Here is an 18,480-nt window from a genome sequence, read left to right on the forward strand (position 1 = left end):
TATTTGGTCATGAATAAAACTAGATATTAAGAAAAATAAAGTTAATTTAATCTAAGTAATCTCAAACAAAAACATGAGTCAACAAAAATAGAGATCCTATCTCACAATTTTAGTCACCATAGTTCAATTTCTAAGTACAAATTGAACTAAGGTTGTGACTAAAATTTTGTCAAAAAAAAAAATAACAAAAAATTTTAGTTCTAACGTAAGTCATACAGAATAGGTTTCTAACGTAAACCTAATATGTGTGATTTTATCTTAGAATTAAAAGTACATAAACCAAAAAATCAGTTAAATAAATATTCTAACGAAATTAAACTAGTAAAACAAAATGGTTCAAAACTCACAGGAATTTTCATTCGAGACCTTCGGAATACCAGTATTCAGTATTATTTCCCTTCGAACAAGTTTATGAATAATCTCAGTAAAGCTTTGAAAACGGGCATACTGTGACGAAAATTCCTATGAGTTATAAGAAGTATTAAAAATAAACCCAGCCACCAAAAGAACTTGATTATTATGTAAAATCAGTTAATTCTAATTTTCCATATCATCTTTTAACAAGTGTATATAAAAATCATCTTAATTTATATATGTAATAAACCCATAAACTGAAATTGTATGTGTAATTCACACAGACACAATTAAATTTTACAAATTAAAAGAATCATATAAAGAAATAACTTTAAAGTATAGTAAAAAAATTTAAAAAAAAATCAAGAGTAACGATTTACCGAAATATCTAAAAATTTTGTCTGTATTTAAATTTTCAATAATTTATCACGATTAATAACTTTAAAACATCTGTAATCATTGGTTTAACAACGAAAACTAAAGAAAAATTTCATCTGTGTCTTAAATCTCATAGTTTCAGTAATAATCTGCTGGAACATCTATAAAATAAGTATTAAAATCAAAAAGTTAACGTTTTTGGTATACAATTTTAAAAATATCTAATCCCTCACTTTAAAACTAGTGCTTTTGTAACATTATCAGTCTTAAAAATTACTTTGATGTAACAGAATAAATAAAATTTTAAAAAATCACAACATGGTTCTCGTAATAACTTCTTAAAAATTAAAAAAGAGTAAAATTAATTTTAAAAGAATACCTTCTTTTGTGTTACAATTTTCCAAAATATCTAAGCATTTGGTCTGTATTTAAATTTGGAATAATGTATCAACATCATATCATAATAAAACAACTGTGATCATGAGTTTAACAAAAAAATAATAAACATATAAAATCTATCTATGTCCTAAATCTAATAGGCAGTTCAGTAATAATACGCTAAGAAACTTTTATAACATGAGAAATTAAATCAAAAGGTTAAAGTTTTTGGTATTTGATTTTATAATTATCTAAAAAATCATCTATCTTTAAAACTAGTGCTTTAGTAAAATTGGCAGTCTCAAAATTTACTAGAACTGATTTAACAGCAAAAATTGAAAAAATCTTATAGTTTTTTCTAAATCTAATAATTAATGCTACCTATATAAAATCAGTCTCATAACAATATACCAAAGAGCCATATAAAAAGTTGATCGAACGCTACAAAAGAGCTGTTTTTCTCAAAATAAAAGATCAAATCAAATTTTTTTTTAGTTTTTCTCAATTTAACAATTTACACTACATAAAATCAGTCTCTTAATAATTAACCAAAGAGCCATATAATAAGTTGATCGAACGCTAAAGAGAGCTACTTTTCTTAAAATAATCGTTTTATTTTTATTATTATTTTTTTTAATATAGCAAAAGATCAAAATGATTTTTTTTTTAGTTTTTCTAAATCTAATGATTTATATTATATGTATACTCGTAAAATCAGTCTCTTAACAATTACCAAAGAGCCATATAAAAAGTTGATCTTAAACTAAAAAAGATCAAATGATTTTTTTTTAGTTTTACTAAATCTAATAATTTGTACTATATAAAATCAGTCTCAATTAAACAATTACCCAAAGAGCCATATAAAAAGTTGATCGAAAGCTACAACAGCTACTTTTTTAAAATACTCGTATATAAATAAAATCATCCCTTAGTTTGTTTTATTATACTTTACCCAGTATATTTAACCTTTATTTGCTAAATTGATAACTTGTATACAAAATAATTGTGAAATTACATTTGTGTACCGTACCTACTATGTGCTCAGACCAATTATTGTATAGGACCTGCCTCGCTAGACGTTACTTTTCTGACAAAGTATATGATCAACGATCTAATGCGATTATATAAAATTGTTTCTATATAATCGGTGTTAAATAGTTGTAATGGTGTTCGTCGGTTAAAGAGCTCCGTAAAAATACCTTTTTGTGTAATTGAATGGTGTAAAAAATGGACACAACCTTCAAGTTTAGTATAAGATATATACCAAATCTAAGCTCGTTTTCCTCGGAAAATGACAGACAATTTTGTTCGTGACTATGAGTGCGATACAGGTCCTTCTATAATTGGTCTGAGACTATGTGCAATAAATAACTAAAAAAAAAGTTGCTCTTTTAGAAATATTTTGGTGCATATTCCAATCGTATGTCGCTACTTCAAAAATCACTTCATGAAAATGTTACAGAGGGTAAAATATAAATCAATAAAAACAAAAATCTATAGAGGTACATCAAATCGTAATGGTTTCGTTGTCGTCGCGTATAAAGAAACATCAGAAATTCCTATACAAAACCGATAGATGCCACTAGCATTTAGTTTTAATTAAAATAATTTCCAAAACTAAAACCTTTTTTAAGTTTTAGCTATTGAATATAGGTAAAACTTAAAAAAGAACGCTTACGTTGTGTATATTAATTTCATGAAACAATAAATTTTAAGTATACAGAATATTTTCCAGATTTTGACCAAAATGAAACCAAGAAGTTTAAAAAATATTTTGTAGTAAATCGAAAAGTTTTTAATTTTTTTTTCTTTGAGCCAGTATCGACTGTATGTAATTATTTAATGAATTTTAATAGGGTAGTTGACTCACATCAAATTTATTATAAACAATATTAATTTCGTATAGTATGGAAAAAGGGTCCGAATTGTTAATTAATAAAAGTTAAGGATTCCTTATAAATTTTAATTTAAAAATCACGTATTTTTAAAATTTTCCAAACATCAAGAACGCAGTCGTCCATTTTGTGACGTCACAACGTTACTTGATGTACTAAACGTCAAACTAATTGTTATCTAATATTTTTGTCGTTTGATAAGGATTTGTTAACGTGACGTCATGAATCAGTTAAAATATAGACCGACAGCGTTTTGGCTCGTAAAAAAATATTTAAAATTTTAAAAAGATGATGATGAAGAAAGGTGTCAAGTAGCCTATTAAATGTGCCATTTTATTTATGAGTTCAAATATTCAATGAATGCGACCTGAGCTTTCTTTGCAACAGCTTCCTAGCGGGCGGTATATTAATTTTATGGTAACACTGACAATGTTTTTTCAGTTCAGAATATTTCCTGAACTTCGCGCCACAGATGAGACAGTCCACGATCATCTTCCTAACTTTGTGGACATCCCACTCGTGGTCCCATTTGTCCTTCAAAGTCCCAAACCAATCGTCACAAAACTTGCATTTCAAACGAGCGACACTGTCGTAATGAGCGATTTTCATATGCCGTTTCAAAGTGGTTGGAAAGTAAAACTTTGCGCCGCAGTAAATACAACTTATAGGTCCGTGTTTGTTATGATACTCTATGTGTTGAATTAAGGTTTTTTTCGAATTGAATTTACGTTGGCACAAGTCGCATTGGAAGAATGTGGTGCCGTGGATTTTTTTGTGTTTGGAAAAGTTGCTGGAATCACTGAAGGATTTGTCGCAGAAGATGCATTTGTATATGGTCAGCTTGGCGTGCTCGCGCAGGTGTGCCTTGTACTTGTCGACGCGGGAGAAGGTGTGGACGCGACAGACCTCGCACTGCAGGGTGAGGGTGCCGTTGCTGTTGACGGGGGTCTTGGCGAGGGTGCTGCGGATGACGTGTTCTATGAGGTGCCGCTTGAGGTCGCTCACGCGGTCGAATGGTTTGCCGCAAACGCCGCATGTCTGGAATACATTATTTTCACTTAGTAATCAACCTATTTAGCTAATTCCGCAACCTCGGCCTTGTCGCAATATTTGATCTATAGCGGATCTCTACTAAAAAGAATATTTACCCTCCAGCTAGTCGGGAAAGACTGTATTACGAGTGGGTACGACAATAGACCAACGGGGCGGGGATCGAACCCCTCTGTGATGAGTCCGCTCACTCTTACCGTTGAGCTATTGATCCTCTGAAATCCCTCCCTGCTTGGAGCGGGGATATGGAGCTTGGAACAACCACGCTGTTTTAATGCGGGTTGGCGACCACTATCAGATATTAATGATAGTGACCGGGACCGACGGCAACGGCTTGACGAAGCATAGTTTTTTTTTTTATTTTAGTTTTAGCATGCAACTAACAACATGTCTCGTGAAGAGAAATAGACAAAATATCGTCCAATGGTGGCGGTTTTACCAGTTTGTTGACATTTGTCTATTTCTCTACACGAGATACTCCGTTGGTTACATGGTAGGGCTGAAAATTTCTGAGAAGAAATACACCACCTGTATTCTCGTGTTCTCGCATTTTCCTAAGGTTGCATGGAATAAATCGCTATGTAGCGATAAGGCCGCCTTTTGTATCCTACTTCTGCACTATACTTTATGTGTCTTGTCATTTGTTTTTTCTTCAAATAAAATGTAAATAAATAAATACGAAAAATCGGCATTTTATAAACCTTGTGTTATAAACCAGGGCATGTAGCAAAGTGGCACGTCGATTCTCTTTCTACAATCGCTAACGCTTCGAAAACTAAAAAATGTATGGGAATGACAGATCCGATCGACAACTTGATCACGTGACCTGTTGATAGTGAATACATTTTTTAGTTTTTAAAGCGATAGCGTTTGTAGAAAAAGAATCGACGTGCCACATGGCTACAGGCCCTGATCATCATAATTTGTTGTTGTTATCATGAGATTAAAAATACCTAGTGTACTTGTGATAAGATGGATTAAAAAAAAATATCTACTTTATTTGTTTTATAGAGCCAGACCATAAAGACCAGTCTTATTGATAAAAGATAAATATACTACATTGATAAGACACTTTGTTTATTAAATCGATAGTAAATCAATCAAAAATAAGTAGATAAATATGTCAAGGTGCTGGAATGGCGCCCCCACTAGAGTTTGACGGCCTCCGTGGCGCAGTGGTGTGCGCGGTGGATTTACAAGACGGAGGTTCTGGGTTCGATCCCCGGCTGGGCCGATTGAGGTTTTCTTAATTGGTCTAGGTTTGGCTGGTGGGAGGCTTCGGACGTGGCTAGTTACCACCCTACCGGCAAAAATGTACCGTCAAGCGATTTAGCGTTCCGGTACGATGTCGTGTAGAAACCGAATTGGGTGTGGATTTTTATCTTCCTCCTAACCTAAGTTAGCCCGCTTCCATCTTAGATTGCATCATCACTTACCATCAGGTGTTATTGTAGTAAAGTGTAAAGAATAAAAAAAAAAACATCAGCTGAAATAGCATTAGCAGTACCAATCTCCTATTAAAAAAAGGATGCACATTTAGCGACCAAAAAATGTCTCCACTCAATGAGTGCCAAACACAACTTCTTGGCACTCAATTCAAGTAGTTGCATTTGAAAATTCAACCTTAAACTTAATCCTTAAGGTCTAATTTGATCTGAATTTGGGATTTTATTGAATATTGGACTATATTTAAAGGCCTGTAGGTATAATTTTCTTTACCAATAATTCTAAAACTGCCAAAGCAAAATTGCCCAGTTTTTAAGTGATGTTTTCTACATGATTGTGCGTCCTTTTATTATAAGAGGTCAAGGACTAACTTGTCATTTAATAAAAAAAAAATGAGTCTTTAACTAATATCTGATAGTAAAAAAGTAAATGTAAAAAAACTCACCTTGTCATATTTCCTGTGTTTCTTCACTTTCTTGGCGTGCAGATGGAATATCTCATCGGACATCACCTTGGCTATCACCATATCCGGATCAGGTTCCGGACCCTGAATCTCATCATTAGACTGCACCGCTTCGTATGCTACTATATTATAATCCATACTAACATCCGGACTGTCCGTCCATATGTTGAGTGAGATGATATCGGAATCACTTTCATGGATTTCACCCGTATGCTCCTTCTCATGTGCAAGTAAACTTTCACGGTCAGTGGACGAATACTCACACGAGCTGCATTGAAAAACAAAATGTATCTTCTCCGAATGACATTTCAGGAGGTTAAACGTTTGGAAACTCTTTTTACAGTGTGTACATTTGTATTTTCTCTGGTGTATTTTATTATGGTTGCGTAGAGAAAATTTTGATGCGAATACTTTGTGGCATTTCTTGCATTCCAACTCGGGGTCTCCATGAGACATGCAGTGTGCTTCGTACTTCTCTCTTGTCTTTAGATGCTTGCCACATTCAGTGCATTGGAGGTTCGGATTGGATTTGAAAAAAATTTCATCCTTATAGTTGTGGTTGATCTGTATATGTTGCCTGAATTCCGATAACTGCTGGAACATCTGTTTGCATTTGTCACATTGGTATTTCTTCTGGCCTGGATTGTCTTCTAGAAAAAGAAAAAAAAAGTGTGTGTCAGCTCCGACGCACAAATGGTCTTCTCGCTCTTTCAAATCAACTGTTTAAATAGGTGTATGTTGCCCCGCAGCATGTCTCAACACCTACGCCAGAAAAGTGAAAGGTGCGCAACCGAGGAGCAGCAGGCAGCGTTCGGCGAAAGATGCGCAGAATAGGTTGCGCACAAAAAACGTAACGACACGTAGACGAAGTCGTAGGTCGTCATTTAAAAAAAAAAGTTCCCTACACAGATCCAGGCCTCTTTATGGGAGATCAGAGGGGGATATAGAACTTATTCTCACCATGCTACTCCAATGTAGATTGGTGGTCTAGAACCAGAGGCGCTATTCCATAACGAAGTTCTTGTATCTCGGAGTTTAGAATTTACCTCTATCTCTCTCCATCTAACCATAGAAAGAGAAAGATTAGAAGTGAATTTTAATCTTGCACTCGCAAGTTATACAAAATATCATTACAGAATGCCTACCTTATACAAACCATTGCTGCAGAATGAAGCTTCAATAGCTCAATGGTTAGAGCGGTCAGACTCATCACGGACAGGTGTTGGTTCGATCCCCATCCCATTGGTCTATTGTCATACCCACTCCTAACACAGTCTTTCCCAAGTAGTATTTTTTTTAGTAATATAGTAGAAGGGGAAATGGTCATTTAAAAAAAAAGACATTATAAAATATTCTTATAAAAGAAAAGACTAGCCATGCAGTATAAGCTTAGATAATCACAAAACTAAATTGCACTCACCTATAATTACTTTGTTGTCATTTTCATTTTCCAAGCATTTCATCCTAGGATCATTAACAGCGATGTTTTGAATAGTTTGTCCGTGGTGCGAGTTATGGCCAAGGTACAGTATAGTCCGCTGCTGCTTGGCCAACGTCTGCATGTCGGATGACATGAGCTGCTTCAGAGCATCATCAGAACATGGGGTCTCCATGAACTTCCTCTCTTCACGAGCCTTGTTCTCATTTGCTATCATTATCTCCTCGGGCAACTGAGAGAGGAACACTCCACATTCAAGTTCTGGAAATAGAAATTGATTTTAATAGGTATTCCTTTTTAACAGACTGAGACTTCCTTTTTCAGAAAAAGGAGGAAGTTATCAATTTGTCGCAATCTTTATTTTTTTTTTTATATGTATTGGTTGAATGAATGAAATGAATTTCGACTTTCACATCAAGCTGAATGCAGAACAAACTTATTCTGTCTTGGTTGGCTTAAAATTACTCAATAAGGTAAATACTTATTCATCATTAATAAATTATATTAAAGGCACACTAAAGGGACCTATACCAGCTTACAGAACAGGGGCTATTGAGCAGAGACTGACCATGCTGCTCTAATAAGGGGTTGGAGGGCTAAGAATGAAAAAATATTTAATTTGTGACTAACAGGTACCACCAGCAAGAGCCACAGGGGTATACTACCACCAACTACAGACTGAGAACTACTTATTAGGTATGATAATATAATTATACTTAAAAAGAACAATTAAAATGAAATTTGAATTGGAATTTAAATAAATAATTACCATCTTCAGTTGGTTCGAAGGCTTGCAAAACGGTGTCACTGATTGGCACACGTCCAAACTTTTTGTGTTCAAACTCCCTCAACGGGGAATAAAGAATAGATTCCTTGCTGTCATATATATTTTGTATAAGTGTGCTGCAATGCCTCACAGCTTTGTGTTCATCTGTTTCATACACGCAGTGTCCCCCAGCTTCTATAGCATCATAATTGTTGTTGACATATGGATTGCTTGTTGGATCTATGAGCATCTCCGTCTGGTTGTTGTTATATTCATCATTAACCTCCGGTAACGTGATTTCACCCAGCACATTATCAGAATCAAACGGATCATCTATTTCTTGGACACCGTCGTCGTCATCATCATCCAACATTTTAACATTACAGAAGCCTTTGTATATGTTCGTATGGTTTCCGTGTTTGTCCAAAGATGATATGTCCAAGTCTAAGAACACATTGTCGGTCGCATCGCAGTTCGTTTCGAGCATTGCACATTTTTTGGGTAACAGCAGAACTGGATATGAAGCGTCAGACTCCGTGATGATGACTTCCGTCTCCTCCATTTCTGGGTGTGTAACCTTTGAAACCAAAGTATTGACATTGTTTTGATAAAAAAACACTTTGAAACAACGACTCGATAGGGTTAAAAGTTTTCTTCGATATATTTTACGCCGGTACTCTTTTATTCGATAAAAATACGGCGGTAGGCAAATAGTCAGTTTACGAATGCTTAAATACACAGAATTAAGGATTGGGAAGCATTAAATAACAGAAGATAAGGGTATAATATAAAATTTCTAAAATAATTAATTTTACTTACCACGTGCCGACCTGATGTTTCGCACCTCGACAGCAGAAAAGAGAGAAATATGGCGGTGGCATTGCATTGCACAGCATTACGAGAAAATCTACCCTCAAAGTTGTAATATTTTCCATCAAGATCGTAAATTCAAAATTCAAATCTCAAAACTATGACTGACAAATGACAATGACAACTGTCATTTGTCACTTATGAGCCGACGACAGACGAAACAAATGTCAATTCACGATCGGCTACCGCCATTATTCAAATACAAAAACAGTTTATGTGAAATGTGAATCACAAGTGGAAAATTAAATTTAGTTTTTAAAATTTTAAAATTTAAAAAATTTAAAATTTAAAATTAAAAAATTTAAAATTTAAAATTTTAATTAATATCTTAATTAAAGATATCGTTCAGGCACCCAGCCGCCAAAAAGTTAATTAATTTAAGGGCAGGCGCTCTGAAGAGTTAAGTTTGCATAATGTGAGGACAACAATCTATTTTCAGTTTTGAACTGAAAAAGCATGCAGATTATGATTCTGAACGTTGCTTGTCCAATTTATGTTATTTTTTTTTATTAAACGTTCTTGAACTTCTTCGTTCGTTAGTAAATGCCTCCTGAGTAAATATGTTCCTTGGTAAATGCACTCAACATTTGCGTTGCAACTGTTTTATTGCATGTTTTGCTAAGAGTACATATCCAAATGATCAAATACAAATATTTAAACATTATATAAGTATTTATATGTAGTTTATTCATAATATTAAGTACATTAAGTGTGTTACGAAAAAATCAACTATCTAGTATCTTGGTACCCGTAACATAGACTATACGCTTACTTTGGGGCTAAGTAGTGATGTGTGTAGGTACTGTGTAAATATATTTATTTATTTTATTTAAAAATACATCACTTAAAAACTACTGAATTAATTCTAATGAAACTTGGCATGATTTAAACGAATATTACGACGACGGTCGTAGGGTAGGTAATTTTGTTGCAAAAGTAAAAAAATATAGTAGGGGGTGAAAAAGGGGTTTAAAAGTATGAATAGTAAAGGTAGTAAGAAACCTCCTTCATTTTTCAAGTTACATATTAAAGAAATGTTATATTTTTATCAGGCAAATATTAAAAATAATGTCATTTAAGAATTTTCGAAATTGAACCCCTAAAGGGTTAAATTTTCTTTTAATATAAAATTGTGCCAAGTTTCATTGGAATCCAGTGTTTAACATCGAAGTGAAGTGAGTTTATTAATTTTTAACTATACGGGGTGCTCGAGAGTATTTCCCATAACTTCAAGGTGTTGACAAGTCCACATAAAGGGGCCGAACTGCATAACTATTTTTTTCAACAAAAAAAAAACTTTTTATGTTTTCATTTATAGTAATAAAAATAATTCCGATTATCGTAACACACGCCTTGCATTCTAAAATACGTAATCGTAGTGGTAAGACTATAGATATCGACGAGATATTGCAACTTGCACTCAGCACTTTACTGATAAGTTCATGAATAAGTTTGTCTAAGGTCATATTATAAGGACGTTATAAGGAACACAATTTAAGATCAATTTATAAAAGAAATAGTTTTTACTCCGAAAATATTCATTTGAGAATACATGTTCCTAAAACATTTTTAAGTAATTTTCCTCATAGAATCACCCAAGCACCCTGTATTGTGTTTTAATGGATTCGTTATAGTGTCTTTAATAGTAATAAACAATTGCATCTTCCTATTAAAACAAAGAATAAAATTGTTGAAAAGCATATCTTTATTACATTAACAGTAACACGGTATTGAAGGGGTCGGGGTATAAAAAACAAATTACACCAACAAAGCATGCTTTTCTCAGTTTCAAATCGTGAACGGACTGCGGTCCTCATATTATGCACACACAACTCGTCAGAGCGCCTGGTCTAAGGAAGGTACACCTACGTATCTAATAATTATTGATAAAAATGTTTATTGATAATGACTAACAAACAATTAATCTTAGAAGATACGATACGTCATAGATTACAATTATAATAGTCCACCTACTTTTCTTTTGTGTGTTATTGTATCAAGGACATATCTAAAGGTTCAGGGTTCTTTGTACAAGATAATCTACCAGACTCGATTTGAGTCATCATACGACAACAACGGTTCCTTAATAATCCAAAAGTTCGATTAACTTACCAATATTATCGAGCTGATTAGAATCTTATAAGTTTTTGCATATAAATACCGTATAATAAAAAATATTTGTATGCAAACACATCTGAAGTCATCAGAAGTAGACATGTTTACTAAATTAGCAATTATATTTGTTATCCTTCAATTATCCAGTGGTAAATAATATTTTATTTTAATTTGTAACCCATTTTTTTATATTATATTTTCACAAAAATAAAAAACAACAATTATGTATACAGGGTGCTCGGGAGTAATCCCCATAACTTCAAGGTTGACAAGGCAACTTATAGGAGCCGAACTGCATAACTAATATTTTTTTTTAACTAAAAATTTTTTTTTTCATGTTTTTATACAAAGTCATTCAAATAATTCCAACTAGCAATGTAACACACGCCTATATCTATCCTTGCATTTTAAAATACCAAAAGAAATATTATTTACACCGAAAATATTAATTTCTTAATTAATTGTTCCTTGAACATTTTTAATTAATTTTTGGTAAATAATATAACCCCAGAGTTATGAGAAATACTCCCGAGCACCCTGTATATAGTAATGAATCATAAACATGATCCGACACACTTTTCAAAAACCAAAAATAAATAAATTAGTCTGTCATTCTAAACAACATTTTTTTAAACAGTTACATAAATTGAAGAAATAAAAACTGTTAATTGTATTGCAGCATATATGTCTATGATTGCTGTAAAGTTGCAGTGGATCGCATTTTGTCCTTTAAGTTGGCAGGTTGGATCCCAGCTGAGGCCAACAGTATACAATATTTTAATTTGAACAATTAAAATAAAAATAATTTACAACATTATTATTGTAAACACATTTAAAATGTTAATTTATTTATATAAAAATCTTGTACAGGAATTCCATTGGAAACCACTCAAGATGCTCAGGCCGCTCAAATAGCTCAAACCGCTCAAGTTCAAACATCTGAAAAGGCTAAGCCAGCGTACGATGTGACAAGTTTCTTCTCATCACGCATAGTAGGTGGAGTGGACGCTCCGAAAGGCTTCGCTCCATACATGGTGGCTCTCATCACAGGCGACGTGATAAAGTTTTTTGTTTGCGGCGGTTCCATCATCAGTAAGCATCATGTACTGACTGCAGCTCACTGCATTGAACCTTTTGTACACTGGGGTGAACTTTCTGAGTAAGTCATCACACTAATATTATAAAGCCTAAAGTTTGTGTGTGTGTATGTGTAAGTATGTTTGTTCCTCATTTACGCTGCGGCTACGGAAGCGATTTGGCTAAAATGGAAATAGATTTTACTGAGTATTAACACACAACTACTTTACATTCCTGAAAAATCCATAATTCCCACGGGATTTGTGAAACACTGAACTCCAAGCGGACGATGTCGCAGGCGTCTGCTAGTTTTACATAAATACTTGTTTTTCTTTGTGTAATTGTTAAATTAGGAACATATTATTTAAGATTTTAGGTTTAAGTAGTTATTTATGTATGTATTTTTAGTTGCTTATAGACAATTTACGTGTAGTAATGTATAATGCAGACGTGTCATCATACTAATATTGCAATCGCGAAAGAGTGTAAGTGACAATGGTTTTCCCTCTGACGCCGAAAAAGATCATGGGCGTAGGTTTAGAGACATTAAACCGTTAAATCATGGGTCAGGTAGGTACCAACATAAATTAGTTTAGTAATCTATGGTATAGGGCTTATACAGGTAGCTCGGGAGTATTTCCCATAACTTCAAGGTGTTGACGAGTCCACTTATAGGCGCCGAACTGCATATACAATATTTTTTAACTAAAAAATGCAATCTCTTTGTGTTTTCATACAAAGTAATTCAAATAATTCCAACTGTCTATGTGCTTATGGGATACATTTTAAAATCTATTTAACAAAGAAATATTTTTATTTATATAAATAATAAAATATCAATTTTAGAACACGTGCTCCTTGAACATTTTTAATTAATTTTCGATAAAAAATATAACCCCATAGTTATGGGAAATACTCCCAAGCACCCTGTATATCTACTACAATATACTATGAGTATATTTTTTATACTCATAGTATATTGTATACTGTGATAGCCCAGTGGATACGTCCTCTGCCTCTGATTCCGGAGGGTGTGGGTTCGAATCCGGTCCGAGGCATGCACCTCCAACTTTTCCGTTGTGTGCAATTTAAGAAATTAAAATATCACGTGTCTCAAACGGTGAAGGAACAACATCGTGAGGAAACCTGCATACCAGAGAATTTTCTTAATTCTCTACGTGTGTGAAGTCTGCCAATCCCACTGGGCCAGCGTGGTGGACTATTGGCCTAACCCCTCACTCTGAGAGGAGACTCGAGCTCTGCAGTGAGCCGAATATGGGTTGATACCGATATTGTATACTACAATATACTATGAGTATATTGTAGTGGATATACAGGGTGCCGGGCTTTCCATAATTTTACTGCTTAGACCCACGTTAAAATTATGAAAAAAAAAAAAAAAAATTATTACAAAAAAAAATATTAAATTTTTAGGAGTTTCACCGGGTTAGCAGGCTCGAACTACTGGAACGCGACTTACGTCGTGATAAAGTTCTGCGGCTACAGGAACCATCCAGACTGGGACTGGGCGACCATCAAGAACGACATCGGCATTCTGATCACCGCAGTGGAAATATCGTTCACCGTCAGGGTTCGTCCGATCACCTTGAACTTCGACTGGGTGGGTGGCGGGGAAAAAGGATACGTCGCTGGCTGGGGACGTCTAGGGGTAAGTTAAACCCAGATTTTCAATAAAAGAAGTTCTATAGCACATCACTATAAACGTTTTGCAACACTATAAGCCGCGGCGCCCGCGCGTCGCGCATAGGCATTAGGCAGTCGACCACAACCAACCACAACGTTGAATAGTGAACGGACTAATTAACTAACTAGTCCGTTAGGCCGTCCGTAGACTAATTACGTAATATTAGTAACAACCCCAGTTTTTGATTTGTATAACCATAATTTTCTATAAATAAATAGTGTACGTGTTTGAAATAGTAGTTCCTATAGTTCTCTATATTACTGATTAACGGTTTACTATATGTTATTTTACATTTTATTAATTAATTTATTTAAGGATACTGCTTTTGTAAACATCGTTTTTTTGTTTACATAGAACAAAGATCATACAGAATGAGGATTAAAAAAAACAAACGTCACGCGTCTCCTTGACATCCGCATATACAAACTTTTTTCATAATTTGTGTTTCAAAATTTAACACTAACAACAATTACGTAAATTAATATAACAATCAATAATTACAAATAAAAATACGACATCTTATTTCTTTAGTTTTTGTGAACAATTTAATTTTTAGTGAGTAGCTTTATCTCGATGAGACAATCAACTTTTTTATTTACGAAAATTCTTAAAGTTGGTTAGTAACTTTTAATAACCTCGTTATTGTTAGTTTACCAAAAGTTTATATTTAATAGCTATACAACTTAATGTTCTGCAAATTTTTATTTTCTGGTTACTCAGTTAGCTACTAGAATCAAGAGTTTTCGTAAAAAAAAAGTTTATCGTCTCATCGAGAGATGATCAGTGTGCCTAGTGGGAGTTTTCAATGTTTCATACTGTTACTATCGCGTTGACGTAAACGGGAATTTATATGGAACTGAAACAGTTGTGCAGGATTGCCACGAGATGGCGCTGTTTCAATTCCTTAGAAATTCGCGTTTACGTCAACGTGATCGTCACAGTAATAAACTGCTACTAGGTCCTCTGTTGTACAAAATGTTCTACGGATCCCGGACTATTAGGTTTTAAGATCTTAGTTGATCTTAAAACCTAAACCATTGTACCCTGGATTAATAAAAGGCTTATTATTATTTTGTATTAAGATCGAAATATTTCTTAACATCTAATCGTCGATTTGTCCCCAGGCTTGGGAAAATATACCTTATTGGCTCCAGCTTCTGCTCGTCAAAATTCTGTCCCCCAAAGAGTGCCACGAGCGCATGCTACAAGCTGCGGGAGCCGGGGTCATTGCTCCTCCCGTGGACCCCAAGATCGAGATGTGCACATTCGCTGGACTGGGATCCGGCATGTGCAATGTAAGCAACCGCCATATTGGATTTACAGTGACGTCATTAGTTTTCGAGTTACTCTCAGCTGCAAGACAAAAATTTCATTACAAAGCCCCTTAAAAAACTTATTCTTTAGGCTTGATTATGAGAACGCACTCCCGCAGGAGAAGTTTTAAAATGTTTATTTTTGTGGAAAAAGGATTTCGTTTAAATTGTCGTCTGCATGGGTACAATATAATGTCGTAGTCTGCATCTTTCATCCTAATCAGTAACAAAATTAAATCAATGTTACTTAAATGTCGGTACTGACCTTTGACTATTTAGACTATGAACCTGTTTCGCACCCAAATTCACCAACAAAAAAGTCTGTCGGGACGAGGTAAACTCACACATCGAAAATATTTAAGACTACTAAATATATTGTGTCCATACACTACACACAACTATAAATTTGACTCCTAATATACACACGCGTAATTTTTACACAGATTAACCAACACATGGCTTAGACTATCCGCAGAATATATACATAGAAAATTCGATTACTTGATCAATTTTTTACTTTTCCGTCAAAAGAATCGATTGTTTTTAGAAATTGTCTTTATTACAAATTTGATAAAATGAAGGTAGAAATTCTTACAAATGAAACGTTACTCCATCTTTTACTAAACTACATTTTTTTGGCAGTTTTGTATGCCATTCAAATACACTAACCGGCATTTTTAGGGAGCCTTTTACACTACGAAAACGATTACAACAATGAAATATCGATTCTATAGCAACAGTTTTTATAAACGCATTAGATCATTGATTTTTGATCTTAGCCATAGGGGTAACGGTTAGCGAGGCAGGTCCTGTTATTAATGGTCGAAGGTACTGACCGACGGTACGAGGCGTAAGGTAACGTGTTACGTAGCGAGCGTTCGTGCAGTCAGTACGGGAAAACAAGGCTCTCGCAGGTCTAAGGGTGAAAAAAGTCGCGGTCAGGTGCTAGCTACTCTAAACAATGTATTATTCTAAGGCCTGTTTGTAGATAACCATATTTTTTTAATTTGACCAATATTCCATTTCAACTAGAACGGGAAATACTGTATTAAGAGTGGGCACGACAATAGTCCAACGGTGGGGGATCGAACCACCACCCTTCGATGATGAGTCCGACCGCGTAGACCTAGTCATTAAAAGTCATGATGTTTGAGTTTAAACAATAATTGTTAAATTTGATGTTCAATTCTCAGGGTGACTCTGGCAGCGCTCTGGTGAAAATATTAAGACAACAGCATGGGCATGTCATATATGAAGAGCATGTGCAAGTCGGCATCGTGTCCTGGGGCATCCCCTGCGCTAGGGGAGTCCCTGACGTGTTCGTTCGGGTCAGCGGCTACAAGAGCTTTGTAACAGAGACCCTTCGGACGCACAATACTTGTAAACGATGATTTATTATTTTTTAAGTTATAGAATAAAGTTACGTGTGGAAAAGTACTGTACAATTATTTTCCAATCCATCTATATGTATAAAAATGAATTGCTGTTCGTTAGTCTCGCTAAAACTCGAGAACGGCTGAACGGATTTATCTTATTTTGGTCTTCAAATGTTCGTGGAGGTATAGGGAAGGTTTAAAAGGTGAGAAAAATTAGAATAATTGCCGGGAAAACCATAAAAACAACCCTTTTATATTTCCCATGCAAACGTTTAAGAGTCAAGGGGTAGGGTATGGTAGGGGTAGAGTAGTGTAGAGTAGGGATAGGGAAGAAGTGCACATAAGTCAAAGCGAAGCTTGACCGGGTCCACTAGTACTGAATAAATAATACATTGTCTACGTCAACTCTCATCAACTATATGTATAATCTATATCTATTTATTGTTATAATAATAAAACTGTAACATGTCAAATTCTGGACATTGAAGTTATTTTGACAAAAATTATTGAAGGGCACATTATACAATTGATACTGAAGACATTCTTGTCTGTCTGTCTGTCCGTATTTTTGTTGACCGGGCATAACGCTGAAACTACTGAATAAAAATTCAAATGAGACTTGTCACGGTTTTTAAATTCAAATGAGACCATAATATGGAGAAGGTTATGGGATACTTTTTTAGCAAAAAAAAATTCAGAAGGGGTGAAATAGGGGTTGAAATATATGGAGAGAATGTGAAATGTAATAGGGATAAAAAACTTAACCTGAGGCTGAAATTAGCTTTAATGTTCGTACTCATGCTAATTTACAGCTTTCTAGTAGTAATAGTTTCTGCGCTAAATTGCGGACAGACGGGCAGACGGACGGACAGTCGATCATGGGAAACTATAACGATACCTTGTAGACTACGGAACACTAAAAAAAAAATTTAATAACGCCTGTTAAAATAATAATGCAATATACTTTGAGACAACTTTTGCTATTTCTGAGCCGTAAGTAAAAAATCCTACTCCTTGTAAGTTTGTTGGTTATTGACGATTCAGAAACAAGTTCAAGTTTATACTTCTGCCGCTCTCCCGGAGGGCAACCCTTTGTTTTTATCCATCCGTTGAAAGGTTTAGTCCTATAATACCCACGCTGGGCATGCGGGTTGGTCTTCACAGGGGTAGACTATTCGCACCGGTGTCATTGCTGCCCGACCTGTGGCCATTTGATAGTCTAGTCTGTGGAAATAGTTTTACTGCCATTTGTCAATCTCCAGAGTCTCATTGGTAGTTGGGGAGTTTGACTGATACTCCCTCTCTTTCATCTCCTACTCGCCTCTCCCATACATCCCTATCTACCCAAAATTATCTTCTTCTTAGAGTGCCTCTCCATTACTGAAGGTCGGCGGTCAGCTTTCTAAACTTTTCCTTGCCAATGGCTAGGCGGAAAAGTTCTTCGACTGTCTTTATGCCAGTCCCTTATATTTCGTGGCCAGGACTTCTTTCTTCTTCTTACGCCTCTTTTGCCTGCAATCTTGCCCATCATGATGGTTTGAAGCTAACGGTATCTTTCGTCTCGCAAAATATGCCCTAGGTACGATATCTTCCGCTCCCGATCCCAAATTGACCCAAAATTATACCATAGCCTTAACCCATTAGAGGTCAAATGAAAAGTACAAATGATATTTTTAAATAATCTTTACTTTCCTATTAAAAAACAAAGAAAAAAGCATGAAATTAAAGAAAATACTGAAAAATATTAGTTTTCATGAAATTACAGGGGTGTACACAACTGAGTACAATGACCGCTTATGTATAAAAAATTTCTAAACACGGTTTTTCAACACAAAGTGTTTTGAGACACTGCTTGC

General features: G+C 34.7%; 2 protein-coding genes across 2 annotated transcripts; one reads left to right on the forward strand and one right to left on the reverse strand.

Moving 5' to 3' along the window:
• Positions 1-26: 26 nt before the first annotated feature.
• On the reverse strand, positions 27-9,156 carry LOC112056385 (zinc finger protein 528). Its single transcript, XM_024096806.2, has 5 exons — positions 8,988-9,156; positions 8,172-8,745; positions 7,385-7,663; positions 5,947-6,614; positions 27-4,043 (listed from the first exon to the last, which is right to left on the reverse strand). The coding sequence occupies exons 2-5, from the start codon at positions 8,728-8,730 to the stop codon at positions 3,351-3,353; spliced, it is 2,199 nt and encodes a 732-aa protein (XP_023952574.2). The 5' UTR covers positions 8,731-8,745; positions 8,988-9,156; the 3' UTR covers positions 27-3,350.
• Positions 9,157-9,598: 442 nt separating this feature from the next.
• LOC112056386 (chymotrypsin-2) lies at positions 9,599-16,674 on the forward strand. The gene is made up of 5 exons (XM_052886341.1): positions 9,599-9,608; positions 12,024-12,312; positions 13,665-13,899; positions 15,060-15,230; positions 16,442-16,674. The coding sequence occupies exons 1-5, from the start codon at positions 9,599-9,601 to the stop codon at positions 16,637-16,639; spliced, it is 903 nt and encodes a 300-aa protein (XP_052742301.1). The 3' UTR covers positions 16,640-16,674.
• The last annotated feature ends 1,806 nt before the right edge of the window (positions 16,675-18,480 follow it).

This window comes from Bicyclus anynana, chromosome 16 (genome assembly GCF_947172395.1).
Source record: "Bicyclus anynana chromosome 16, ilBicAnyn1.1, whole genome shotgun sequence".
NCBI lineage: Eukaryota > Metazoa > Arthropoda > Insecta > Lepidoptera > Nymphalidae > Bicyclus > Bicyclus anynana.

Excerpts from the sequence above, each read along its gene's own strand:
- LOC112056385 (XM_024096806.2), bottom strand. The coding sequence starts at position 8,730 with ATGGAGGAGACGGAAGTCATCATCACGGAGTCTGACGCTTCATATCCA. Across the intron at positions 7,664-8,171 it reads CTTCGAACCAACTGAAGATG|AACTTGAATGTGGAGTGTTC; the intron begins GTAATTATTTAT and ends TTCTATTTCCAG. Across the intron at positions 6,615-7,384 it reads TGACAACAAAGTAATTATAG|AAGACAATCCAGGCCAGAAG; the intron begins GTGAGTGCAATT and ends TTCTTTTTCTAG.
- LOC112056386 (XM_052886341.1), top strand. Across the intron at positions 12,313-13,664 it reads CACTGGGGTGAACTTTCTGA|GAGTTTCACCGGGTTAGCAG; the intron begins GTAAGTCATCAC and ends TTAAATTTTTAG. Across the intron at positions 13,900-15,059 it reads CTGGCTGGGGACGTCTAGGG|GCTTGGGAAAATATACCTTA; the intron begins GTAAGTTAAACC and ends ATTTGTCCCCAG.